General features: G+C 42.4%; 1 protein-coding gene across 1 annotated transcript in view; it reads right to left on the reverse strand.

Annotated features, from left to right (window-relative positions):
• DCHS2 (dachsous cadherin-related 2) overlaps nucleotides 1-27,832 on the reverse strand; it is a 409,001-nt gene that overhangs the window by 12,848 nt on the left and 368,321 nt on the right. The window contains exons 17-18 of the mRNA XM_073605397.1: nucleotides 13,501-13,631; nucleotides 13,110-13,396 (exon numbers count right to left, since the gene is read on the reverse strand). Of these exons, the coding sequence (XP_073461498.1) occupies nucleotides 13,110-13,396; nucleotides 13,501-13,631 (418 nt within the window). The remainder of the gene's footprint in view (nucleotides 1-13,109; nucleotides 13,397-13,500; nucleotides 13,632-27,832) is intronic.

Below are 27,832 nucleotides of genomic sequence, written 5' to 3' on the forward strand. Positions count from 1 at the left end.
CCCATGCGGTAACTGCGCTCGAACCGCATGTCTCAGCTGTAGGAAACGGAAAAACATCCACGAGGGTAGGTTATATCTAGTCTTCAATTCTGCAAAAGGGGGTCTGAGGGTCTGAGGGTCTGGAACAGATTGGAGGTGCGGCATCGTTGGGTTACCCACTGGTAAGATACGAGGAAACCTGCTGCCACACCTTCACCGTTGTGTTCATGGGTGTAGTGACTTGTGGGCTGTATTTCAGGCCTCTGTAGACCAGATTACTGAGTTCAGAGTATAAGCCTAAAATCGCTGCCTCCAGATTAACCGCCGGGTTAATTTTGTCCTGAGCAAGCCACCAGCGCATGGTGACCAGCAGCGCCGCCCAATAATATTTCCTAAAATTTGGCAGGGATAACTGCAACGTTTGTTTGACTATCCTGGGTGTTGTCCCCGCCCATACAAAGGAGGTGATAGTTTGGTCTAATTTGAGGAAGAATGAATTTGGGGTGGGGACCGGGGTGTGACGAAAGGCATATAAAAATTTTGGGAGGAAGGACATCTTGATCAAGTTCACCCTCCCCACCGGGGTTAGCGGCAATGTTTTCCACACCGCACATCGCTGGATGAGTTGATTTAGAATGGGATAAATGTTTTCAGCTAAATAACATTGCAGGTCTGATTGGATGTGGATGCCTAGATATTTAAATTTAGCTACTGACTTGAGGGGGAGGAGGGGCGTCGACACCGGAGCGTCCATCAGGGGAAACAGGAGAGATTTCTCCCAGTTCATCCTGATCCCCGAGAAAGCGCCAAATCGGTCAATAATAGATAAAGCCGCTCTGAGCGATTGCTGGGTGTCACGAAGATACAATAACATATCATCCGCGTAGAGAGATACCTTTTCAACTAGGGGCGGGAACGAGATGCCGCCCACCTCAGAGGATGACTTAAGGAGTTCAGCCAGCGGCTCGACCGCAAGAGCAAAGAGAGCCGGTGATAGTGGGCAGCCCTGCCTGGTGCCTCGGTGGAGAGGGATAGAGGCCGATAGAACCCCGCCCGTACGAACCCTAGCCGATGGGCCAGAGTACAACAGCCGGAGCCATTGTATAAATTTGGGCCCTATCCCAAACCTATGTAGAATTAGCCATAAGTATTCCCACTCCACCGAGTCAAAGGCTTTTTCTGCATCCAGGGAAGCCACCACACCAGTCTCCCCCCCAGCAGCCGGACTCGCCAGGACAGTATGGAGTCTTCGCAAATTAATATCCGTTTCCTTGCCCGGCATAAAGCCAGTCTGATCTCCATGTACTAGTGATAGGATAACTGTGTTGAGTCTGGTTGCCAAAACCTTTGCAAGTATATTTGCATCCACGTTTAGAAGCGATATAGGCCTATACGAGGAGCAAAGCTCAGGGTCCTTGCCAGCCTTAGGTATCACGACTATCACAGCTCTAGACATGGGGGGGCAGAGAATTTGATTCAAAAGAAGCAGATAGGATCTCCAGTAACCTGGCAGCTATGGTCTCAACATGCGTCTTATAGAATTCCACTGGGAGCCCATCATGCCCTGGGGTTTTCCCAGATTGTAAGGAGCTAATGGCGTTTTGGAGTTCTTTGAGAGTGAGCGGAGCGTCGCGTCTCCCACAGGCCTCCTCCGACAAGGAGGGCAGCGTAATGTCTCCACGTACGCTTGGAGATCAGCAGTAGAGTAGCGCACTCTGGACGTGTATAGATCCTCGTAGTATGAGGCAAAGAATGTATTTATTTCCCTAGGGTCAGACAACATCTGCCCCGCTGCGTCTTTGATATTAGCCACTGACGTTGTTACCGACTGCTCCCTGGAAAGCCACGCCAAGAGTTGCCCAGTCCACTCACCCTGCTCAAAGATACGTTGTGACTGATGTAATAACTGTGTTTTGGCAGCTGCTACCCTAAGGAGCGCTACCTCATGCACAGCACACTGCAAGTCCGCTCTATGTACCTCGTCTCTAGTAGTAGCGTATTGAATTTCAAAGTCGGCTGCCCTCCGTTCAGCCTGGAGTAGAGCTGCCCCAGTCTGACGTCGGGTGCGAGCAATTGCCATCCGATAATGTTCCTAAGCATAATACTTCACATGACGCTGAGGACGTCATCTGACGAAGCGCGCACGACGGCACCACGCTCTTTACGTCACCTCCGGGCACACGAGAGGGTGGAACGCTGTATCAGCGTCTGGCTGCTATACCCCCCATCTCGATCTATGCTCTGGAATAGTGACTTTTTAAAATTTGTTTATCTGTCGGGAACTGTTTGTACCCTATCCCAGCCACTAACTGGGTGGGAATACATAAGTTTTTGAGATCCTTTTTTTCTCTTGTTTTATACATGTTTTTTAAGGAAAATAAAGTGGCTTTACTTTATTACGCTATGGAAGCTCTTTTTATTTTCTGATGCACGAAGGTATCACAATACCTCCACCATTTAGGATACACAGGAGGCATCCACTGCAGAAAGCAGCAAGCGGAGAGTTCCATCCATAATATACTGCAGGCGCACTACCCCTGCAGGGGTCCGGAAGCTGGATACATCGGAGGCACCCATCGCAGTAAGCAGCAAGTGGAGAGTCCCATCCATAACATAATACAGGCGTATTACAAGCTGGTGAGTAGGCAGCCACAAGGGGGAGCACTAAAGTCACCAGGCAACTGTTTCTGCACCAAAGTCACCCCTGGGAGTTCTTGACCTGACATAGTGTTATTATATGGGACTAATATACTCTACTGAGATGTAATTGCTGCAATTCCTATATTATGAACTGTTATGCGTGTATGCGATTTCCATTTCAAAACTGGTGTATATATGGCTTGTGATTAATGCAGTCTGATCCAGGTGTAACATATGCAATAGTAGTAGTGGTTTGTTGAGCAACCCCCACCCCTGATGCACACCAACCGTGCGGTTATGCAGATATGTTTGTATGGGGATATTTTGAAGTACATGGCATTTTGTATAGTGCACTAATTGAGGCATAGCCTCTAGTTTTCTCTATTGGTTGCTTGTCTGTATTTTTCCGTTACAGTGCATATTGATACATATAGTTGAACTGGCCCTAATATTGCACATAAGTAGTTATTATCAATGTGATTATACCCATATAACTTACCTCATCCCCACATCCAACAACTTTATGGGGAAGGGATTCTTAGATGCTTAAAGTTATGAAAATGTGCAAGAGTGTAATGATTTAATCAGTATACAAGGCTATTCCTGTACATACCTAATACTTAGGTTTTCAAGGTAGCGCCAACTATACCCACATTTTTTTTTATATTTGATGTATAATACTTAAATGTCTCCCAGCTAGATGCGGGTGTTGTAGCGGCGGGATTGTCAACCCAAAAGTCCCGCATTGCAACCTCCGCGTCCTGCGCTATACGGTCATCTGAGACCCAGAATCGTGATAGGCGCCAGAGACAGTCTAAGGAAAAGAGGAGAGTGGTCCGATATGCCCCTGGGCAGGTGAGAAATCTCTTGAACCATGTTAAGGACATTGGCAGTGGCGAACACCAGATTGATACGGGACATAGCCCTGTAGGAGGCTGACTGGCAGGTGAAGGATCTCAGCAGGGGATTGTTCCAGCGCCAGACGTCCATAAGACCAAACGTAGAGGCCCATGTAGACAATGGGGACTCCATAGCCGCGTCCGGCTTCAGCCTATCCAGATTTGGGCACGGTGGCATGTTAAAATCCCCCACCAAGATCACCTTGTCAGTGGAGTACCCTGCAATAAGAGTGGTAATCTTGTGGAGTACCGCCAACGACGCCGGTGGAGGTACATACAGTCCCACAATTATCATGGCTACACTGGCAACGACCGCATGCAATACTACAAATCTACCCTCGGGGTCCAGGTGCAGGTTGAGCAATGTGAAAGGCAGGGCCTTGCGTACCAGTACGCTGACTCCCCGAATGGTCCAAGAGATTAACTTTATAGGAGCCATAGGGAGTCAGAGCACATTGCAGCAACCCTTGAAATGAGAAGCACACCGGAACCCCTAGGAGGAAGAGTCCAGCCCGCCTCCCGCAGCACATCATAAGTCATCACATATATTAGCATCAAGTAGCATGAGCCTGCGTAATATAATATAAAACATTCCTGTGTATAACTTGCATAACTTCCCCTCTCTGAACGTACACCCCCCCACCCCTCACACCCCCCCAAACCTGGGCATGCCTGTTCCCCAAAACCAAAAAAGGTCATGAACCTCACGGGGTCATATACCAAATGATGAGAAGTAGATAATGTCTACTTAATGTACAGTGTTCCTAGCCTGAGGAAGATGCCGCCATCAAGCGGGAATAGACATGTTCTTCTCCTGGCCAGTGCCAGGGGCACAGACTTGGTACAAACAAGATTGTTGAAAATCCCCCCCCCCAAGAGCACATTTAACCAGGGTGAAGCAGGTGTCTCTACCCACGATCCAGGGGAGAGAAAGCGATCTGCCAAATAAACAGTAGCCACAGCTTATAGCAGCTCGTTCACCAGTGCTCCCACCGATCCAGTCCCACCCTGGTATAACTTAATGGATTAAGTGGAATAATCAGACGTCCAGGAGCCAGGGCAGTCTGTACAGTTCCATATTAAATAGGTGGAAACCATTCGGTCAGGAGATGCCCAACATATTTTGTAATGAGCCTGCTGTAGCTAAGTTGGGGGATAAAATCCCTCTGAAGTCAACGCGCCCTGCATTAGGCTTACCCCAACATCAGTGCCAACAGAGCAGAAGAGTAACTCAGGGGGTATAGATACGGTTGTTCCAGATCAGCGAAGAGTACATCATCACCATGCCGCCAGATTGGTCAGTAGGTTAGAGTTCCGGAACAGCATATATGAAGAAGGGATATCCACATACCTAATGTCTAGGCAGAGTGTTCAGCCACTGTGAGGCCTCATCTGGGGATGTAAAGAACCGGACAGTCTCACTGTCTTGCACGCGGAGTCGGGCAGGAAACAGCATGCTGTAGCGTATTCCTTTAGCTCGTAGGGCCTGCTTCACTGGATCAAATGACTTCCTTTGCTTCTGGGTGTCCACAGAGAAATCCGGGAAAAACATCAGACGGGCCGCCTCGTGGCGGATGTCCGCTATTTTGCGGGCCTCGCGTAGTATCAGATCCCGATCCCTGAAATTGAGCAATCGGAATATAAATGTGCGAGGCGGAGTCCCAGGCAGGCCACGGGCCGGTGGCATCCTATGGGCCCTTTCAACTGCAAAATGGGTTGAAAAGCTCGCCTGGGGAAACAGGGTGCAAAGTAATTTCTCCATGTAGGCAGTGGTATCGGAGCCCTCCAACCCCTCAGGGAGTCCTATGATCCTCAAATTATTGCGATGATTACAGTTTTCAGAGTCCTCGGCTCTCGCTTCCAGGTGTTTGACCCTTACTTGTAGGGTATGCAGAGAAGCCGAGTGATCTCTAATCGTGTCTTCAGCATCCCCCACCCGACACTCCACCTCGGTCACCCGCTGCCTCACCTTTTCAAAGTCCTGTCTAATAAGCCCAATGTCCAATTGAACTGTGTCAATCTTCATTGTGAGGGTAGACAGGGAGGACTGACATCCCGTTATGGCTTTCATCAGGGCAGCAAAGTTGCTCTGTTCAGTGAGAGCTGGCTCCGGATCCTCCGTCTGAGTCGCCATGCTGGTCACTGCCTCCACGTGTGCGGCTGCTCCACCCGAACTAATCTGGCTAATACTCGGGTTATAGTGATCCAATCGGTGCCGGTTCCATGTCCGCATCGGCAGGGGGGGGCAAGAGGCACCTCGGATGGGTCTGGAGATGTTCAGAATGGGGTAAAAGCATTAATTCCCCGCGGCGGCTGCAGAGCTCCCTAGCTAAACGTCCTGCACCATCGCCATCTTGGACACGCCCCTCCACTTTATATATTTTTACTACTCCTTTTTTGCAGACACACTGGGCGCATATTTATACACTACTTCTAATTTATCACTATATCATACTATATTATATATACTTTATGTTTGTTCCCAGAGAGCTCGGTCTGATGATCTACACCCCTACACTCGTGCTATATGGAGACTATCCCTACACCCAGGCACTCCAACACCACCTGTTGCTGCTAATGTATGTCACACTGCCTCAGCTCCTGTGGGGTGGTCTATGCCTCTGACCCACCATGTGCCACTCGCCTCATGCCGCACTCACTGCCAGGGTTGGTGAGTGTGCTTGGTTAATCTTTTTAAATACAATTTTTTCATCCCCATCCACGAAACGCGTCAAGCTATATTTGATGCTACAGAGATACTTATTAAGTCCTGATGATGTCATCTATATTATATACTATTTACTACATTTATACCATGCGATTATTTACACGAGTGCCGGGCATGCCGCTCTTAGCACTTGCAGGCCATATTGCTGTAGTACATGTTTTCAGTCGATTATTATGTATTTATCCTGATTCATGTAGTTATTTATATATACCTTTGTGCTATCATGTTTACACCATGTGCCTATATGTATATATATGAATTTATTTTGTACTCATTTTGTTATGAAATAAAATATTTATTACTCTCACCTCCACATTTCAGCTGCTTCATTCAAAGTCCCAAATTCCCCTTCATATAAGGTTTTAACAAGGAGACATGAAATACATTAGAGATACGCATATTAGAAGGAAGGTTTAATGTGTAAGCCATTGGGTTAATCCTGCGAAGAATATGGAAAGGCCCAATAAACTGAGGTGCAAACTTCAGAGAGGGAACACGAAGTCGGAGATGACAGCCAGACCTTGTCCCCAACCTGGTAGGAAGATGCAGGTGTCTGCGGTCAGCAGGGAGTCTGTACCTATCATTAGCATGTCGCAAAGCCTCCTGGACTTGTGCCCAAGTGGAACGAAGACCACGGAGATGCTCCTCTAATGCAGGAATACTCTGTGTAACAAATGAGTCAGGCAACATGGAAGGTTGCAAACCATAGTTCGCCATAAACGGGGACAATCGGGAAGCAGAATTCAAGGCACTATTTTGAGCAAACTCCGCCTATGGTAAGAGGTCTGACCAGTCGTTATGATGGTCAGAAATAAAGCAACGTAGGTATTGCTCTAAGGACTGATTGGCTTGTTCTGCAGCCCCAATAGACTGCGGGTGATACCCAGAGGAGAAAGCAAGCTGAATTCCCAACTGTGAACAAAAGGCTTACCAGAACCGGAACACAAACTGACTAACCCTGTCCGAGGCAATCACCTTAGGTAGCCCATGTAAACGAAAGATCTCCTGAGCAAAAATGGAAGCCAGTTCCTTAGAAGTGTGCGACTTCTTAAGTGGAATACAATGGGACATTTTCGAGAACTGGTCAACCACCATAAGGATAACTGCGTTGCCCTGGGAGCTGGGTAACTCCACAATTAAATCCATAGACAGGTGGGTCCAGGGCCTCTCTCCATTGGGTATGGGTTGTAAGAGACCCACTGGAAGATGTAGTGGAGTCTTACTCTGAGCTCACATGGAGCAGGCAGCTACGAAGTTGGTTACATCAGCATGTAGACTAGGCCACCAGAATTGTTGGGAAATAGCCCAAAAGTGTTTATTCTTCCCAGGGTGGCCAGTAGCCTTGGGAGAATGGTAAGTCTGGAGTACGGCAGTACGGAGACTCTCTGGGACAAAGCAGCGGTCACAAAGTTTCTCAGGAGGAGCATGGACCTGAGCAGTAAGAATTTTGTCACCCAATGGAGAAGTGAGACTGGTGCAAACCATAGCCAGAATACAATCAGGAGGAATCATAGGAACCGACTCCATCTTGGAAGTGGAGGAAAATTGTCATGACAAAGCGTCAGCCCTTACATTCTTAGTACCGGGTAAGAATGAGACAATGTAATTGAAACTTGACAAGAAAAGAGCCCAGAAAAGAGGTGTTTAGCCTCAGACAAGAATATGGCATTCTTATAGTCAGTAAGAATGAGAACCGGCACAGTGGTACCTTCAAGAAGATGTCTCCATTTTTTCAGGGCTAAAATGATCGCTAACAGCTCTCTGTCACCAATCTCCTAATTACACGCCGCAGGTGACGATTTTTTGGAAAAGTAGCCACAAGGATGCATATCGCTGTCAGAGGTAGGACGTTGAGACAGAAGGGCGCCAACTCCAATCTCAGAAGCATCAACCTCAAGGACAAAAGGTAACGTAGGATCAAGATGTGCCAACACAGGAGCCACTGAGAGATTCTCAAAGGCCTTAATGGACTCCGGAGACCAACTCTGTGGGTTACCGTCCTTTCTGGTCATATCAGTCAGGGGCTTGACCAGAGATGAGAAGTTACAAATAAGCTTCCGATAATAGTTGGCAAGGCCAAGAAAACACTGCAAAGGACGTAAACCCATGGGTTGGGGGCCACTGTAGGACTGCTGAAAGTTTCTTTGGGTCCATCGAAAAACCAGCAGTGGAAATTACATAACCCAGAAATGTAACCTGTTCACGATAGATTTCGCACGTCTCCAATTTACAATAGAGATTGTTCTCTCTTAATTTCTGAAGCACACGACAGACATCTGTGTGGTGGCTCTCCAGGGACTTGGAAAATATGAGGATATCGTCGAGATAAACCACCACACATAACTGGAACAAATCTCGGAGGACATTGTTAATGAATTCCTGGAAAACTGCCAGGGCGCTACAAAGGCCAAAAGGCATTACGAGGTACTCACAATGGCCTGTTCTGGTATTAAACACAGTTTTCCACTCGTCGCCCTCCTTAATCCTCACAAGATTGTATGCCCCTCTCAAATCAAGCTTTGTGAAAACCGTTGCTCCCTTGAGGAGGTCAAATAACTCCGTAATCAACAGAATCGGATAGGTATTCTTAATCGTGAAACGATTGAGATCCCAATAATCAATACAAGGTCTCAGTTCACCACTCTTCTTTTTCACAAAGAAGAAACCAGCACCAGCAGGAGACGAGGATTTGCGTATGAAACCTCGAGAAAGTGCGTCTGCAACATACTCCTCCATGGCCTTATCCTCCAAGACCGACAAAGGGTAAACCCAGCCATGAGGGGGTATGGCACCAGGTTGAAGGTCAACTGTGCAATCATACAACCGTGTGTAGGCAAACTACCAGCTTGACCTTTGTCAAAGACATTGCTAAAATCGCAGTATTCCTCTGGCAGGAGGAGAGTGAAGAGGTGCACAGGACCTTGGCTACCTTCTGGAAACATGTCTTACTGCATTGTGGCGACCAGGAGAGAACCTTAGCATGGAGCCAATCAAAAGAGGGGTTGTGCCTCTGTAACCAAGGATAACCAATAACCAGCGGAAGCGTAGGTGAGGAAATAAATTGGAATTGGATTATCTCATGGTGAAGGGCCCCTACGGCCATGGACAAAGGAACAGTCTCATGAGTCACATGGGCAGGCTGTAAAGGTCTCCCATTAAGAGCCTCAATGGCAAGTGGAGTGTCACACAGCTGCAGTGGAATCGAGTGCTTCGATACAAAGGTAGCATCAATGAACAGGTCTTCAGCCCCAGAGTCGATTAGAGCCTGTATCTCGACGGACGACTCAGCCCAAGATAGGGTAACTGAAACCAGGGGCTTATCCTGGATAACTGGGGGCAAAACAATGCCACCTAAGGTCTGTCCCTGACAGGACTTTAAAGTTTGGGCGTGCCCTGGATGGGTAGGACAAGACTTCAAAAAGGGACCTGCCTGGCCACAATAAAGGCACACTCTCTCCCTCTTCCTAAGGGTTCTCTCATCCACAGAGAAACGCATGAAGCCCAAGTGTATGGGTTCACCTTCACTGACCGACTCGGTACCAGGAGGCATGGGAGGTGAGGGAGGCAAGGGTGGGACTACAAAGCTCGGAGACAAATGTACAGGAGACTTATGACCAAATCCTTTTGGGCAGGAGCACCCCACTCCCTCATCAGTGCCTCTCATTAGTGTCCACCTGTGTCATAGGTGGAGACCTTTTAGTTCTCCCATATAGAGAAGTGTATGGCTCCCATGGTTCAGAGAAGCAGGATCTCCCAGTCTATGGATAGTGTAGGATCCACTAAACATATATAGCAATATGGTGTGACCAAATCCCCATATTAATTGATATTTATTGATGTTTTTTGAAAATGTCTAGGTGTTTTAAATAGCCTTGCAGGAGGTAAATGTCTTTTTTGCATGTGTGCGCTGTAATATTTTGTTCTTTTCATGAGAAAAAGCAGCCGCATTGTTCCAAGCAACCTCTGCTGCTAGAGTACAGAATTCAATGGCATAATGGCATAATGTTTGATGGACATGAGGCACTTGGCAGCAGAAGTGGAGTGCGCGGGAACGTCAAATACCCTTTTAAAAGTAGTCACAAACTCAGGGTAACTCAAGACAACAGGTTTTTGCCTCTCCCATAGAGGGTTTGCCCAGGCCAAGGCTCTCTCAGAAAACAAAGATATCACGAAACCTACTTTGCTTCTCTCTGTGGGAAATGCCTGGGGCAGCATCTCAAAGTATATCTCAACCTGGTTGAGAAACCCTCTGCATTGGATTTGATCACACCCAAAATCTCTGGGGAAGCGGAGTGGAACCAGACATACCTCTTACAGAGGTAATACTCGAGGCGGGTGCCTGCACAGAGACTGGAGCAGCAGCAGGGACAGCCTGCAATACAGGTTGTATCGGAGCAGCCACAGTGGGAGATTCCAGGTGAGCTCTGTGATTCAGGAGTGTTTGTAACGCCTTGGCAAACTGATTCATGCTGTGATCCTGCTCATCCAATCTGGAAAATATATTACCAACAAGTGGATTGACTGCATCTTCTGAATTCATGACCTTCGCCTACTGTCAGAAACCATGAATCAGACTGAGACAGAAGTACAGTTAAATCACACTTGTTTAATAATAAAAGTAAATAGAACAAACATAGTCAAAGTTCGGTAACCGGAACGGATAGTCAGACAAGCCAGAAAGTCAGGAAGTCAGAGATCAGTGTAGTGGAACAGCAAGCAGGATCTGGAGCCAGAAGGAATGTCAGCCAAGCAAGTCTTAGGAGCTGGCAATTAGCCAATAGCTGAGCGGCCAGCTCAGAGGAAGGAAGGGCTGAGCCCAGCCCTGACAAGTACTTTCTGTATCCCTGATCCAGAGCAGATATGCAATTCTGGAGCTTTAACTTCACTTTAGTCCTAATTCACTAAGCTTTATGCAAGGATAAAGATCTTGATATTCAGCCAGGTGACTGTAATTTTAAATGTCATTGGACTTAACTGAAAAAAATGTATTTGTAACTTTTTTGAATATCCCACTAAACGCTAAAATAACAAAACCAGCTTTGCTACAATAATTACCTTAATGCCAGAAATGATACTGTCATCTAAAGGAGGTTGGGACACTGGTAAACAGAAAAATTATAAGCCAGCTCCCATGTAATTTTGAACCAGGGACCCCTATTGTTACAGGATCATCATCATGTTGGTCTTTCTTGGCTCCTTCTGGTGAGACCAAGGCTTCATCAGAGACCTCCATGCCTACTCAAGATTTCCTAGATGTTTCTGCTCAGCTACTGGGGCATTCTGCCCACATAGGCTCTCAACAAGCTTTGGCCCCATCACCTTCTGAGCCTGTTTCTGACCCTCCTATGCCCTTTATATCAAACCAGGCTTGTAGCCCAAGTTACCATCCATGATTCAGGTCCCAATAGTCTAGCCATGAAAAAAATGCTTTTGAGACTTAGATTTGCATTGAGTTGTTTCAGATCTTATTAATGCAGTGTGCATAATACTGCATATGTATAATAGCAGTATACATGATGTTTGGCTGAACGGGTAAGTGTTTGGGTCTTCGTTCAAATGCCTGAAAAGCTAAGGTTCAGTCCAAACTTGTGTTTCTGACCGAACCTTAACCTCATCCTTAATGAGGATAGGTGTCTTCTTTGGAAGTTTTCTCCTCTATTCCCATTTTAGTGACTCAAAATTATGTATTTTCCCTCAATTTCAGTGAATCCCACTGAATCGAATCACTATTTACACCATTCCCTTTGCATGTGGTTAATAAACACACATATGAATGCTAGGCTGAAATACTATTTTGCGTCCCTTTAGTGTCGTATTGAAACATTAAAGAAAGACATAGCTTATTTCACTGGCATCACCTATTTTATTCCTCATTGGGTTTAATATATAAGTGAAACGGTAAACTTCTGGAGAAGTGTGAGATAAGCTTGTGGGTGCCCAATTACCTGGCAGCTCTTGGAAATCATATGAAAAAAAAACAAGTATGAATAAAACAATAGGAAATTGTTGAAGCACATTTGTAAGCGATAACAAGCACTTAAAAACACCAGAAATGCCAATGATGAGCAGTTAAAGCTGAACTTTTATGAAAAATTCCCTATTCCTTAAGCACATACACATAATAATATATACATTCCTCAGAAAGACACTCAAGATTGAACATTTTATCCAAGAAAAAGAGGAGGGGGGAAAAGGGATATATAGACAGATGTGTTCATATAGTAGACTAGGGCATGTGTATAAAATCAACAAAGACAGACAATATTAGCCTGATAACGGATGTATAGCCTCAAATTCATCAGCTAGAGAATCAACCAAATAATCGTCACTTTGAAAGTATGCAAATGTAATGTTGAACACAATTTATTTGTATATTTTTACATGATCTTAATAATTAAATTATTCACCTGCTTAAAATGTACTTGTCATAAGATATTGGTGGATTGGTGTGTATGATTTTCCACACAAAAGTAAAAGAGGGGTTGTAGGTTAGGATCTTGCCAAAGACAGCTTTTCTTTCGTTTTCTGTAAAGCTGATTTTTGGCTATTATAGTGACTCAGCAAAAAAATGCATCTCCTGCTGAAATACTCATCTCCTTTCTGGTGATGACATCTGCGGGCTTACTCTCTCAGATGTCCAGTGCTGGACCTCTTCTGTTTAAATAATGGTCAGCATCATTATTACACCCCTAGGGGTGTGGTCATCATGTAGACCTGAGCTCACATACAGCATAGAGTGAAGTCTTTAGTGAAAACCAGGAGCTGCTTAAAGAATAAGGGGCGTCCTAAGGGGGTGTGTCACCTTGCGGTCAGCAACCATGGTCATGATATGATTTTATATCTTTGCATTTTTGTATGCTTACCTTATAGGAATCTTTGGTAAATAGCGGGGAGTTGTCATTAACATCCAACACCTGTACGAGGAGCTCTGCTTTAGTAAGATGCAATAAATCAGATGCCTGGATCCTAAGGTGATGTTGTGGTTGTTCTTCATAATCCAACAACCCAATAAGGGTTAAAACACCAGTATACTTATCAATGTCAAACTTCATACCAGGGTTACCATCTTCAGTAAAACTGTATGATACATTTGGTTTTAGATCCACATCATTGGCGGTTACACACATTACAATGTAGCCAGGAGAAGCATCTAAAATAGTACAGAGCTCTTGATTAACATTCAAAGAAAATATCTTGATATCTTATAAATTAGATGTAAATACTCTGCTGAGCATTATTTTTTCACTATATTACCTTCATGAATGTAGACGGTCTCCAGAGGAGGAATAGTGGGTGCATTGTCATTTATATCTGCAACCAAAACCATTACTATACTTGTTGCAGAAAGACTTGGTGATCCTCTATCAGCAGCTTGTAGAACAAGTCTAAAATTAAGAGAAATGTTCTTGGTAAATACAGCTTAAAATTCAAAAGAAACATTTAATGCAAAATATTATTATAAAACAATATATTTTGTGAAAAAAAACTTAAAATACAACTAGCATTGGATAGATTTGGAAAGGAAAGTGTAGTGTTCTTGTATAGGTTTAGATGTGCATAGTGCACATTCCTAATGTTGAAACTTGCAGACAGTAAGTAGTAAATGTGAGGTGACAGAGATATATGGACACCAGGCTTTGCTACTACTTTGTTGTGAATAGTATGTTGTAAATTACAGATTACAGGCATACCCCACTTTTAAGTACACAATGGGGTTTATTTACTAAAGCTGGAAAGTGCAAAATCAGGCTCACTTCTGCATAGAAACCAATGAGCTTCCAAGTTTTATTACCAAAGCTTAATTGAACAATCTGGGGTTAGAAGCTCATTGGTTTCTATGCAGAAGGGAGTGTGATTTTGCGCTTTCCAGCGTTAGTAAATAAACCCCATTGTTTACTTAAAAGTGAGGTATGCCTGTATACACACACTAACCACTATATGAGTGAAAGCAGGGACACATCCCCCATTCTTTCTTCTATCTGCATGAGCAGTCCAAAAGTGTAGGGCTAGTGCTTGGCTTTCTTATTAGCAACTCCGGCATACTTGTCAAAACAATATTTTAGAAGCACCCTCTATTAAATGTTTATTGTAAAGAAATATACAAAAAAGAAATATACAAAAAGCAGTGCATACACTGGGATATGTTTTAAATAAACTAAATTGACAAATACATTTACTTATAGCTTTTTATCAACATGTATACAAGTGTATAGCATGTACATATCTTGTTATAAACTTAAGGAAGTCAGTCCAAGCAGCTCATGACCCAGTTAGACTTTTTTTTTATTGCATCAGCTTGCCCTGTGCTGTCCTACACCATTTCCCTTTTTATTCCACCACAATATGTTAGTGCCATTGAGAAATAAAGACCTGCATAGAGACAGGGAAATAAACCTGCGGGGCGGGTCCAGCAATATGGTATGGCCCATCCAAGATACAGTATAGGCCAGTAGCAGCAAGGTTTTGACTGCTCCAAAGCTCACCACAAGTTACAATCGGATTGTACAATCTGTTAAGCCGGCCATAGAAGGTGTGATTTTCTTTCCTGCAACCATGGGCTGCAGGGAAAAAAAATTGCTTGATTACCCCATCAACACAGTTAGGGTTGATAGGGCAATCCCTCCCATGGAGCTATAGCCGCTGGCAATAATTGCATGAAGAATCTGACAGACTGGTTGTACCCAAGTTGATTGATCGATCAGCTTGGGTGCAATCAGCCTATCCATACATGTTTCAAACAGTCTATGGGCGGCTTTATATCTACCAACCAGTATGTAGTGCAAGGACCTTCCTGATTGGATAGTTTAGGTGGATCCTCATATTACATCACTTTGGTAGATCTAAAGAGGATTGCACAGAGATTGTAGGATTGGATGGCAACGCATCTAGTGATCCTAAGAGATCTGATTTGCCACAGGTCACATGATTCTGCTTGTGGCTCTAATAGTATAGGGCTTGTTTTTACTGCAGTTACAAGGCTAAATTGTAATGGTATGCTTTATATGACATTTTTTTCAGCCCAATTAGCAGTTTGTGATAAAGCACATCTATTTTTTATAGGTATGGGCTATTGCAGAGAGGCAAGGAACATTTGTATCATAGATAGTTGCAATCAAGCTATCAAGCAGCATTTCTTAACACTAGCTCTTGTTTTCTCCCTGTAATGCACTCAGAAATGAATGCTGTATTCATTTCAATGAAAGATTTCAAAGAGATTTGCATAGTGAAATGTAAAGCTAGCATTTTTAGAGCAACGTCCAAAAATAGCTCATTGTTATGATCGACATACTGCTGTGCTATTGTTAGCAAATTTTGGCATTTAAATCTCTGAGTAAAAAAGTAATTGTCCATGGAATTCAATCAACAAAATCTAAAGAAAAATAGAGAAAGTTTGGAAATAATGGTGTAAAATATTCTCATTTTACGCCCATGTTTAGTAACAGTAACTCATAACATATACTGCGTGTAAGACTGCAGATATGATTTGTTGTTTTAGAGTGGTGTGAAATGGCCAGCAGCCAGTAAGATGAATCCAAACCCCACTAAAGTGTTTTCTGAGATTCATAATTAATGACTTGTTATTTTTAAAATACTACTTCTGGATTTCAAGCCAATTTTAAACCATAACAAATGTTGGATAACTACGTTAAAGGGAGACTAATGGACTGTGCCTTGTCTTGAAGAGTAATCATTTTATTCTACAGTAAATGTCTCCCATTTGCCTAGCTCGAATACAGTTTTTTTTTTTTAATTTGTAACTTTCCTAGTGGTTTTCTCAAGCTTTCATATTAGTTACCACTCAGGGATGATTTTAAAGTACTTTGTCAACATTTGTTTTATATCTAAACATAGGAGAAGGATGTTTGGGCATAGAGCAGTGCAACTGAAGGGGCTCTGTTTCTCACCAGGGTTAAAAAAATCTGGTTGGCTGCTTATTGTTTGGGAACTGATCAGCAGCGCAAAGTCTTTATGCTCGTTAGCATTTATATATATATATATATATATATATATATATATATATATATATATATATATATATATATATATACACAAAAGTGAGTACACCCCTCACATTTATGTAATTATTTTATTACAACTTTTCATGTGACAACACTGAAGAAATGACACTTTGCTACAATGTAAAGTAGTGAGTTTACAGCTTGTATAACAGTGTAACCTTGTTGTCCCCTCAAAATAACTCAACACACAGCCATTAATGTCTAAACCACTGGCAACAAAAGTGAGTACACCCCAATTAGCCATTTTCACTCCCCGGTGCCATGTGACTCGTTAGTGTTACAAGGTCTTAGGTGTGAATGGGGAGCAGGTGTGTTAAATTTGGTGCTATCGTTCTCACTCCTACTGGTCACTGGAAGTTCAACACGGCACCTCATGGCACAGAACTCTCTGAGGATCTGAAAAAAAGAATTGTTGCTCTACATAAAGATGGCCTAGGCTATAAGAGGATTGCCAAGACCCAGAACCTGAGCTTCAGCATGGTGGCCAAGACCATACAGCAGTTTAACAGAACAGGCCTCGCCATGGTCTACCAAAGAAGTTTAGTGCATGTGCTCAGCGTAATATCCAGAGGTTGTCTTTGGCAAATAGGCGTATGAGTGCTGCCAGCATTACTGCAGCAGTTGAAGGATTGGGGGGGTAAGCCTATCAGTGCTCAGACCATACACTGCACACTGCATCAAATTGGTCTGCATGGCTGTTGTCCCAGAAGGAAGACTCTTCCAAAGATGATGCACAAGAAAGCCTGCAAACAGTTTGCTGAAGACAAACAGACTAAAGGCATGGATTACTGGAACCATGTACTGTGGTCTGATGAGACCAAGATAAACTTATTTGGTTCAGATGGTGTCAAGCATGTATGGCGGCAACCAGGTAAAGAGCACAAAGACAAGTGTGTCTTGCCTACAGTCAAGCTTGGTGGTGGGAGTGTCATGGTCTGGGGCTGCATCAGTGCTGCTGGCACTGGGGAACTACAGATCTTTGAGGGAACCATGAATGCCAACATGTACTGTGACATACTGAAGCCGAGCTTGATTCCCTCCCTTTGGAGACTGGGACGTAGGGCAGTATTCCAACATGATAACAACCCCAAACACACCTCCCAGATGACCACTGCCTTGCTAAAGAAGCTGAGGGTAAAGGTGATGGGCTGGCCAAGCATGTCTCCAGACCTAAACTCTATTGAGCATTTGTGGGGCATCCTCAAATGGAAGGTGGAGGAGTGTAAGGTCTCTAACATCCACCAGGTCCGTGATGTCGTCATGGAGGAGTGGAAGAGGACTCCAGTGGCAACCTGTGAAGCTCTGGTGAACTCCATGCCCAAGGGGGAGAATAATGGTGGCCACACAAAATATTGACACATTGGGCCCAATTTGGACATTTTCACTTAGGGGTGTACTCACTTTTGTTGCCAGTGGTTTAGACATTAATGGCTGTGTGTTGAGTTATTTTGAGGGGACAGCAAATTTACACTGTTATACAAGCTGTATGCTCACTACTTTACATTGTAGCAAAGTGTAATTTCTTTAGTGTTGTCACATGAAAAGATATAATAAAATATTTACAAAAATGTGAGGGGTGTACTAGTACACTTTTGTCAGATACTGTATTATATGTGAATAATAATGACAACTATAGTTTTTTAGGAAAATATATACCGTTTTGTCTGTCTGTCTGGTGCTTCTAAAGTCTGAATATATATATATATATATATATATATATATATATATATATATATATATATATATATATTTTTATATATATATATATATATATATATATATATATATATATATTTATATATATATATATATATATATATATATATATATATATATATATATATATATATATATATATATATATATATATATTTTAAAGGGGCTCATAAATATGGATGTGGTACCCAACTGGTCCATTTTATAGATCTATAAATGAGACACATGACGGACTCTTTCCCCCCCCACCCACTGATACTCACTTTACCAGCATTTTTTAACTGCTCCTTACCCCATTGCAGCCAGAGACGATATCTAGTGCTCCCTTGTATGAGTGGAGCATGTAACCTCCTCCAATGGACAGTGCCCAGATCCAGTAACCAGATGTTGGGCCTCAGCAATATCACTTGTCAGAAGTAGTAATATCAATATTCCCCTCTAGCGTCCATCACCAGACGATACTGGGGATTTTAGTGACAGCTGTACTTTTTCTAGTGCTCTGGACTTCCTCAAAATCTCCTAATTTCATTTCTTTGTGATCATGTGATCAGACTTCCTGTTAGAGGGTGGCTATAATTGCTCTCCCTGGCCCCACTGGATGTGGGATTGTAGCCACATGGGATTTCTAGTGTGCATAGAGCCCTACGCATGACTGCAACTAACATGTACTACTCATTCCAAATATACAGAAGTGCGGATGCACTCAGTACCGCCACATAATCACACCTTGGTCCTCCTCTGAGCCTAATGATCGCCCACTTATCTCTGCCCTCATGCTTTAGATTGACAGCAACAATCAGAAAAACAGAATCAGATTGTGCATGCACAGTAAACTAAGAACCTGCACTGAACCATGGCATTATAGTGCACAGTGAGCAGTGCATGTGACTGCAATAAACATGCACTGCTCATTTAAATAAAACGGAAGTGAGTGGGCACAGAAGATGTATGGGAGCCTGAAACGGACTGCAGGAAACACAAATCAGTTTGCACAGCGAGAGGGAAATGCTGCTAATTCAGTGATTGGTTCACTGCTATCAGTTATAACTAATTCAATTGTAGTGGAAAGAGGAATTGGTAATGTCAATCCCTGGATACAATTAAGAAATGTATTGCTTAGATGCATTAGCTAAACAATATTTTTGATCAAGTTCTCTACTAGTATCTTGGAACAAATTACCACTACATACAAAATACTGTAAGTGTTTTGTTGGCCTGTTGCCTTTATATCATTTCCACTTTCCCAGGAATTGAAATGTATCAATGTAAGCAACAATCGCTTAGAGCCTCCATCTGTTAATTATGATAAAAAACAAAGATAGCTCAACATTAAATTCCCAGAGAGACTCGATGCTTAGTCAGATTTGTTACTTCAATTTTGTATCATAATAGGCAGCTATCAAGAATGAGCAAGTTTTACTGCATTACTGCATGTCCTATGTTGTTTGTATGCGTAAAGTAGACCTTCAGTCATTTTTTTCAACTTTTCATCTGTTAAATCTTCTGCCCTTGTTGTTTTAACTTTGGATAGTAATTTTTTTTTCTGACAGTAAATACCTTATACAGCCCACTTCCTGTTTCTTGTCCGGTCATTAGCATAGGCTTATGACATCATGCACAGCTCTCTCTCTCACTCTTGTGAGAGTTTGCCAGAAGGGAGGGGGGGTGAGTCAAAGGAGGGCCAATGAGAGCTGCAGGGCAGCAGAGCTGGAGGTGTGCCTCTGTGTGTCTCTGTAAAGCCAGGAAGTGAACAGGCAGCAGCTTCAGCTGCCCACAGTTAAAATGGTTGCAGCCAGACTCAGTGGAGGGAGATTTCTGAAGCATATTTGGCAAGTACAGAATCACAGTACAGTGAAACCTTGGTTTACGAGTAACTCGATTAACAAGCGTTTTGAAAGACGAGCAATTTTTTTTTTAAAATCCTGACTTGGTTTGCGAGTGTTGTCTCTCAAAACTAACAGGATTCAAGCCAATGGGGTGTGCAGTACCGCATTTGGCCAGAGGTGCGGGGGTGCCGGTGAACAGTTCAGAGCCGTTCCGAAATAATCGGGAATACTCGGAAACACTCAGAAATACTCCGTTCCCAAGTGTTTCCGAGCCTTTCCGAGGGTTTCTGAGTTCAGCCAAGCTGTCTCCGAGCATTTCTGAGGCTCTCCGGAAACCCCCAACCTCTGGCCACATGCGGTATTGCATGCAATAGGAGTCAATGCGGAACGAATTATATTCGTTTCCATTGACTTCTATGGGGAAATTCGCTTTGATATGCGAGTGCTTTGGATTAAACGCATTCTCCTGGAACGGATTATGCTCGTAATCCAAGGTTCCACTGTATAAATAAAATAATATGCAAAGTGGTTGGAGGGAAGCTTCAAAATAGCAAAGATGTTTTTATTACAAATTATGTGAGCAGACTACAGTTCCTCTTGAATAATTGTCTTCAGCAAGGTAATCTGATAGACAATTTTTTTTTTTTTACTGCTTTGTACTTGTGGCATAAACCTGAAGCATAAGATGACCTTGTCTTTGACCTGGAAGAGCTCTGACAATTCAGGGGGCGAGTGGGTGTAGAAATCAGGGAAGAATTAATTGGATTCACTGTTGGCATTAGTGTTGTCTTAGGTTAAACTGAACAACCAGCACGCCTACTAGTTACTTATTTTGATTCACAAAATATGTGTAACAAGCCAAATTTCATTTAAATCATAACCATGTAAAATAAATAATGGAAAAAAAGTAGTACAATAAAATACAGTAAAACTATGGATTGCAAGTAACTTGGTCTGTGAGTGTTTTATCAAGTTATCAAGGCCCTAAATGGTAATTGTACAATATTATTTAACTGCAGGCCATCTGGATTTGCTGCAATGGTGGGGGTTCTTTTTAGGCTTCTTTATATGGGAGGGGGTAAACTGTTTACATATGTGTATGTTGAGGATGTTATATGTTTACATATGTGTGGAGTTTTTGTAGAATTTCATTGTAATTTGCTTGCAATGGCAATAATTTATTTATCTTATCTATCTTATCTCAAAATAAATTATGGAAAAAAAAAAGTTAAATAAAATACAGTAAAACCTTGTATTGCAAGTAACTTGGTCTGTAAGTGTTTTACAAGAGGAGCAAATTTTTTTAGAAATTTTAACTTAATAAATAAAGCTGGCTACGCACTATCCAACTTTTGTTATTCGTTTTCCTTTAGATTTACCTTCAGCTAGTGCAAGGGCCTGCCTGCTTGCATACAAATTGAAAGTGTTTAGGTTTGACCTCATATCATATGGTTTTGGTAAATCTAAAGGAAAAAATCTAAAGAAAATTGTATAGCGTGTATCCAGCTTTAGGCTTGGTTCACACTGCCGCGACTTGGGATCCGATTTGTGAGACTCCAAGTTGCGTCACATGTGAAATCCCATTTTAGTCAATGAGAGCTGTCTTAATTAGCAATACTTAAGACGCTCCGACTTTAGAAAAGTTTCCTGTACTACTTCAAGGCGACTTTTTTCTGACTTGTGCCCATAGACTTTAATGGAAGTTGCCTCCAAGTCGGATCCTAATCTTAACAGATGTTATTTGGTTCGGACATTACAAGAAGATTCAGGCATTCCCTGAAGTTGCTTCCAAGTTGCCTAGAAGTTGCTGGCAAAGTCCTGCTGACTTTCAGGTCACAGCAATATGCACCTCCTCTCTTGTCTTTTATACTCTGTAGCTCCTGAAGTGCAGGTTAATTTGTTTTATTTTTACAGTAGACTTTATACTGTATTTTGTATTACTGTAATCATTTTTATATGAATAAATGGTTGTGGAACGAATCATCTGAGTTTCTATTATTTCTTATGGGGAAATTTGCTTTGATATATGAGTGTTTACAAGCCGGAACAAATTATGCTCGCAATCCAAGGTTTTACTCTATATCTGAGAATAGTCTTTAGTTCTACAATCTGTCTACAGTGAAATCTCTTCCAAGATAATTCCAAAGTACTTGGTTCCTCCTGCGTATCTCTCTTATAAATGCCAGTCCTATATTGTAACATATGTATGTTGTCTTGTTTGTATCTTTTAGCACCTTCATGTGAAGAAAAAAAACATGTCAAGCCTTGCTGTGCCCTACACCTGTGCTCAACAGATAAACTCACCAGAGGTGAATGACCTTACTAGATTATTTAGGTCAAAATGCACTTCTAATGATAATCTTTACATTTACTTGTTATCCGTTCATCAGTTCCACAGTTCCCTCAAGCAAAGCAAAAATAAATCAAACTCCACTTAGTCTAATACTGTAAAAATACTTCACTTTATTAAAAGTATGCAAAGCGCTATCACCCACCTCCCACCTAGTTTGTGAAAGAGGATTGGAGAAAGTAATTTTGACAAAATATGTCGGGAAGAGGGGCCTGAGCAAGCACTTGAGTAAATCACTGGGCGCTGAGCAAAAACATCAAGACTGGGAGATTTCACATCAGAGCGGAATGGTGAAACGTTTCATAGGCTTTTAAAACTGGTGCAGGTGAGAGCAGCAACAAATGTGAGTACATTAGCTTTCTCTTCCTTTTAATAAAGCAAAGTGGTTTTACAGTATTACACTATTTATTATATTATTATACAGGATTTATATAGTGCCAACAGTTTGCACAGCACTGTACAATAGACATGTGCATTCGTCTTCGTCCGAATGCATTTTCTTCCGAATTTCGGATATTTTCGTTATCGTTTTAACAAACGATAACGAACATGCAGAATCCGAAAACCGAAAGATCCGACATAAACAAATGCTTTATTTTCATTTTCGTTGCGACAACAGTTCGATATAGATAGGAGATTCGACATGACGCTGACAATAGCGATCTGTGTCCATCGAACCTGTGGTCAAATGTGCCTAACCTTAGCTCTATTAGTCCAAGATTATTCTACATAGAGAGAAAAGATTCGACATAGAGAGAAAAGATTCGACATTATAGAGACAATAGCAAAAAAGGTTGACTGTGCCTAATCTAACTCTATTAGTCCAAGATTTTTCGACATAGAGAGAAAAGATTCGACATGAAGATTCAACGAAGCAGTCACCGCGAGCGGACATTTATGGTCAAATTCTCCACCCATAGGCTATAGAAGAATTCTAATGTTGGTTGACTAGTAATAATAATTAATAAATATAATTATTACTAGTGTCATACAACATTAGAATTCTATTATAGCTTGTAGGAGGAATATTCGACTGGAAATGTACGATTGCGGCATCGTACAGTTTAGCTGCTCCGTCGAATCTTCTTAGAACATTCGACAGACACCATAAGCCTTCAATGACAGATTTGACCTTAATTATCTCGGATTTTCAGACTAATGCATTTTTTAACGAAACAAAATAAATAAAAATGAATTTCAGGAGTAACTAAATAAATGTATTTTTCGAACGAAAAAGAAATTCCGAAACTAAATATTTCAGTGTGCACATGTCTATGTAGGGCAAACAGTACAATTACAATACAATTCAATACAGGAAGAATCAGAGGGCCCTGCTCGTTAGAGTTTACAATCTAGGAGGGAGGGTCAAGTGATAAGGAAGGGTAATAACTGTGGGAGATGAGCTGATGAAGAAAATAAAAGAACAGTTGTTAGGGGGAGGCAGGGTAGGCTTTTCTGAAGAGAAAAGTATTCAGGGATCGCCTAAAAGTAGATAGATTTGGAGACAGTCTAACAGATTGGGGTAGGGTATTCCAGAGGATGGGCGAGGCTTGGGAGAAGTCCTGGAGGCGGATATGGGAGGAGGTGATGAGGGAGCTAGAGAGCAGGAGGTCTTGGGCAGAACGAAGAGGACGATTAGGTTGGTATTTTGGGACTAGGTTAGTGATGTAGCTGGGGGCAGAGTTGTGGATGGCTTTGTAACTTATTGTTAGTATTTTGAATTTAATTTGTTGGGTGAGTGGCAGCCAATAGAGGGATTGGCAGAGAGGGGTAGCAGACAGTGAGTGGTTTGTAAGGTGGATCAGTCTGACAGCAGTATTCATGATGGACTGAAGGGAGGATAGTCTATTTAAAGGTAAGCCAATGAGGAGGGAGTTGCAGTAGTTGAGATAACCAGGGCGTAAATCAGGAGCCTTGTGGTGTCATTGTTTAGTAAGGGACATAGTTTGGAGATGTTGTAGAGGTTGAGGAGGCAAGCTTTGGAAAGGGATTGGATGTGGGGCTGAAAGGAGAGTTCAAAGTCCAGGATAACACCTAGCACCCTAGCATGTGGGGAAAGGTGGATGGTTGGGCCGTTGCTCTTGACAGAGAAGTCAGGTGAAGAGGTATGCGGGGGTGGAAATATTATGAGCATGGTTTGGAAAAATTGAGTTTGAGGAAGTGGTTTGACATCCAGACAGATATGTCTGTTAGTAAGTTAGTGACGCTTGAGGAGACTGATGAAGTGAGTTGAGGGGTGGATAGATTTGGGTGGCGTCAGCATGGAAATGATATTGAAAGCCATGTGAGGAAATCAGCTGACCCAGGGACCCAGGGAAGAGGTGTAGATTGAAACTAAGAGAGGTCCAAGAACAGAACCTTGGGGGACCCCAATGGAGAAGGGAAGAGGAGAGGAGGAAGTAGAAGTGACACTGAATGTGCGTTGGAATAAGTAGGGTGAAAGCCATCGAAGAGCGCAGTCATGGAGACCGAGGGACTAAATTTTTTTGAAGATGAGGGGGTGGTCAACCATATCAAAGGCACTATCTGGAGTCCTAATTATTTTTACTTTGCTGGAGGGAAAAGTGAAACGGATGAATGTATAACAAGTGAATTATGAGAAAAGTGTATTTTTACATAAATAATCTAGTATGGCCATTCACCTCTGGTCAATCTGTCTATTGAGTACAGGTGTGGAACAAAGAATGGCTTGAGGTGTTTTTTTCTTCCCATTAAGATATTGAAAGACACAAAAATTTACTGTTCTTTGTTGCAATATAGAACTGGTTTATTTATGTTAAAAGAGATCTTTTCAAGAGAGATACACAAGAGTTACAAAGTACTTTTACTTGTGGTTGGAAGAGGTTTTATTGGAGATAGATTAGAGAACTAAAGAATATACACAGATATATTGAGAACTAAAGACTATACACAGATATATTTTATTTCACATGGTTAGGATTGTAAGTACATTTAATTTTTTACAGTGATTGGTACACTTGTTGTTCAGTTTAATTGTCACATGGATGTAGGTACACTTTACCAGGTGACATTTGTGGTATGATCACTGCAGTTCAAACAAATATTGCAAATTGCTTTCATTATATAATGTTATGCTTGGCCTTTGAAGAACTGTGAGAACTGTGATTTGCACCACCTATGACTCATACAGTAAAAACAAATAGTCTATTTACAGAATGGTAATGGCATATTAGTATCATTGTAAAAGCAACATGATGGACAGATGATTGCCTAAATAAAATAACATGCAAGATTCATTGCCTTAGCTGTGAGGTACACGTACAGTGTGTGGTTTAGATATCTGCCAGCCGTACCCAACTACTGGACACAGTGGTGACTTAGGGGCTTGGCTGGAGCCACAGCATATGGTGGGGGCGTAGGCATACCAAGAAAACTCTGTGGGTGGGTTTGCTCTTCAAGCAAGTGAAGATTCCACCAATGGGAACCAGGACACATATGTATAAAGTGTCTTCTTCACTGTAATGCCCCGTACACACGGTCGGATTTTCCGATGGAAAATGTGTGATAGGACCTTGTTGTCGGAAATTCCGACCGTGTGTAGGCTCCATCACACATTTTCCATCGGATTTTCCGACACACAAAGTTTGAGAGCAGGATATAAAATTTTCCGGCAACAAAATCCGTTGTCGGAAATTCCGATCATGTGTACACAAATCCGACGGACAAAGTGCCACGCATGCTCAGAATAAATAAAGAGATGAAAGCTATTGGCCACTGCCCCGTTTATAGTCCCGATGTACGTGTTTTACGTCACCGCGTTCAGAACGATCGGATTTTCCGACAACTTTGTGTGACCGTGTGTATGCAAGACAAGTTTGAGCCAACATCCATTGGAAAAAATCCTAGGATTTTGTTGTCGGAATGTCCAAACAAAGTCCGACCGTGTGTACGGGGCATTATACATTTTTTAGTTACAATAATACAGAAAAGACATCAACATATTGCTTGACAGGTGAATAAAAAAAAAGATTTACATTGCTTAGTAATTCATATATAGATATTATATGAACCAATCAATTTTTTTATATTGGAATTGTAGAGTGGTACACTATATCTATATAGTACAGTATCCTCACAATACAATTTAAAGATATTAAAAGTTTAAATGGAGTGTGGAAGGTGTTATATTATGGTAAGTATAGTGATGTAAAAAAAAAAAAAAAATGTTGGATAATTTAAGGGATCATAAAACACTCAAATGGCATGTTGTTTTTTGTTGCCTATTTTTAGTTTACACAATTTATAATCGGTTACAGCAAACAGTTTTTCTTTTTCATACATCATGGGACACAGTACGCTATAAATCATGACTACCTGGGTTATGCAACATCTATAGGTGAATGGACACTGGCAGAAAAATAAAAACCGACAGACAGCCCCCCTATACAACCCCTCTTACCCAGGACGTTACTCAGTTTTTCTCACTAGTGTCTGAAGGTGATGGCCACTAAAGGGCAGCTCTGCATGATAGTACCAGGTTCTCAAGTGATTCTAAAAGGGATGTGGAGATTGGGCGTCCAGATCTATTCCTATAACTGGGAGGCTAAGATGGGTGATACTCAGGCCCCGCTACAAAGGGATTGGACGTTTAATTGTGGATTGCCTGTAATATGGTCAGTCGGTGCTGCACCTGAGGATATGGAACCTTGTGCTGTTGTAACTGACAAAAATGTGTTTGGTAGGGTGCTGTACAGGTCCAAGGCAGTGGACCCCAAAAGAGGATCAAGTCCCTGAGGGTCCAGAACGACATAGCCTGCCATAAATGATGAAGATTGGATCCTTGTGTCTGAGACATTACGTCTGGTATTTTGGCTACTGCAGGGGCTTTTGTTAGAAGCGTGTCACAAAAGAGGACTTGGTATCTGCCTTGGCTGGTTTGGAGGGAAAAGTTGCTGGTATGCTTGCCTCTATAGGACAGAGTGGCAAGAAACAGGAGCGATCTCCTTCACCAGTTCCCTATCCGGTTAGGGAGGAGGAAAGGGTGGAGATAGACGAGGAGGCAGTAGAGGTGGAACTTGAAGGTCAGGCTGTGGATTCCACATCTGAGCCTGAGGGAAACTCAGAAGTTGTCTGTTTCTCAGGCACAGAGTATGTTTGTGAATTCCCTAACTAAGATGGTTCCGTCCCATTTCAAATTGCCACCTGCCAAGTACTTGTCTGTTAAATATTCTTATCTAGGATCATTACGTTCTCCAGAGAATCGTCTTGGAAGAGATGTATGCTGAGTGGAGTCACCTGAACAGGGTGTTTGTGCCGCCAAAGTGATTTGCTCAACTTTATTAGATGGAGGAAAAGTTTATAAAGAAAAAAACAACACCCTCAGTAGACGTGGCAGTGTTGTATCTCATTAAGAATTTGACTTGTGTGGTTGATGATGTTCAGGTCTGACCCGGTTGACAAAAGATTGGAGATGCTGGTCAAAGCCTCTTTTTTCTTGGCTGGATCCGCTATGTAGCAAGTGGTGGCAGCCATTGGGGTATGTTAAGGTCTTAAGCATCGCATTAAGTGAGTGGTTAAAAAGAACTGGGTGTGCTGCTGAAGAGTTAACAGAGTTGTCCTTTGCTCTTTATTTTGCAACGGCCATAAAGGACTCCATAAAGGTCTCCATTTAGCCAATCTCTTGGTTTGGTGTGTTGTACATTTGTATGTGCAAG

Source organism: Aquarana catesbeiana, linkage group LG01, assembly GCF_042186555.1.
Source record: "Aquarana catesbeiana isolate 2022-GZ linkage group LG01, ASM4218655v1, whole genome shotgun sequence".
Classification (NCBI taxonomy): Eukaryota; Metazoa; Chordata; class Amphibia; order Anura; family Ranidae; genus Aquarana; species Aquarana catesbeiana.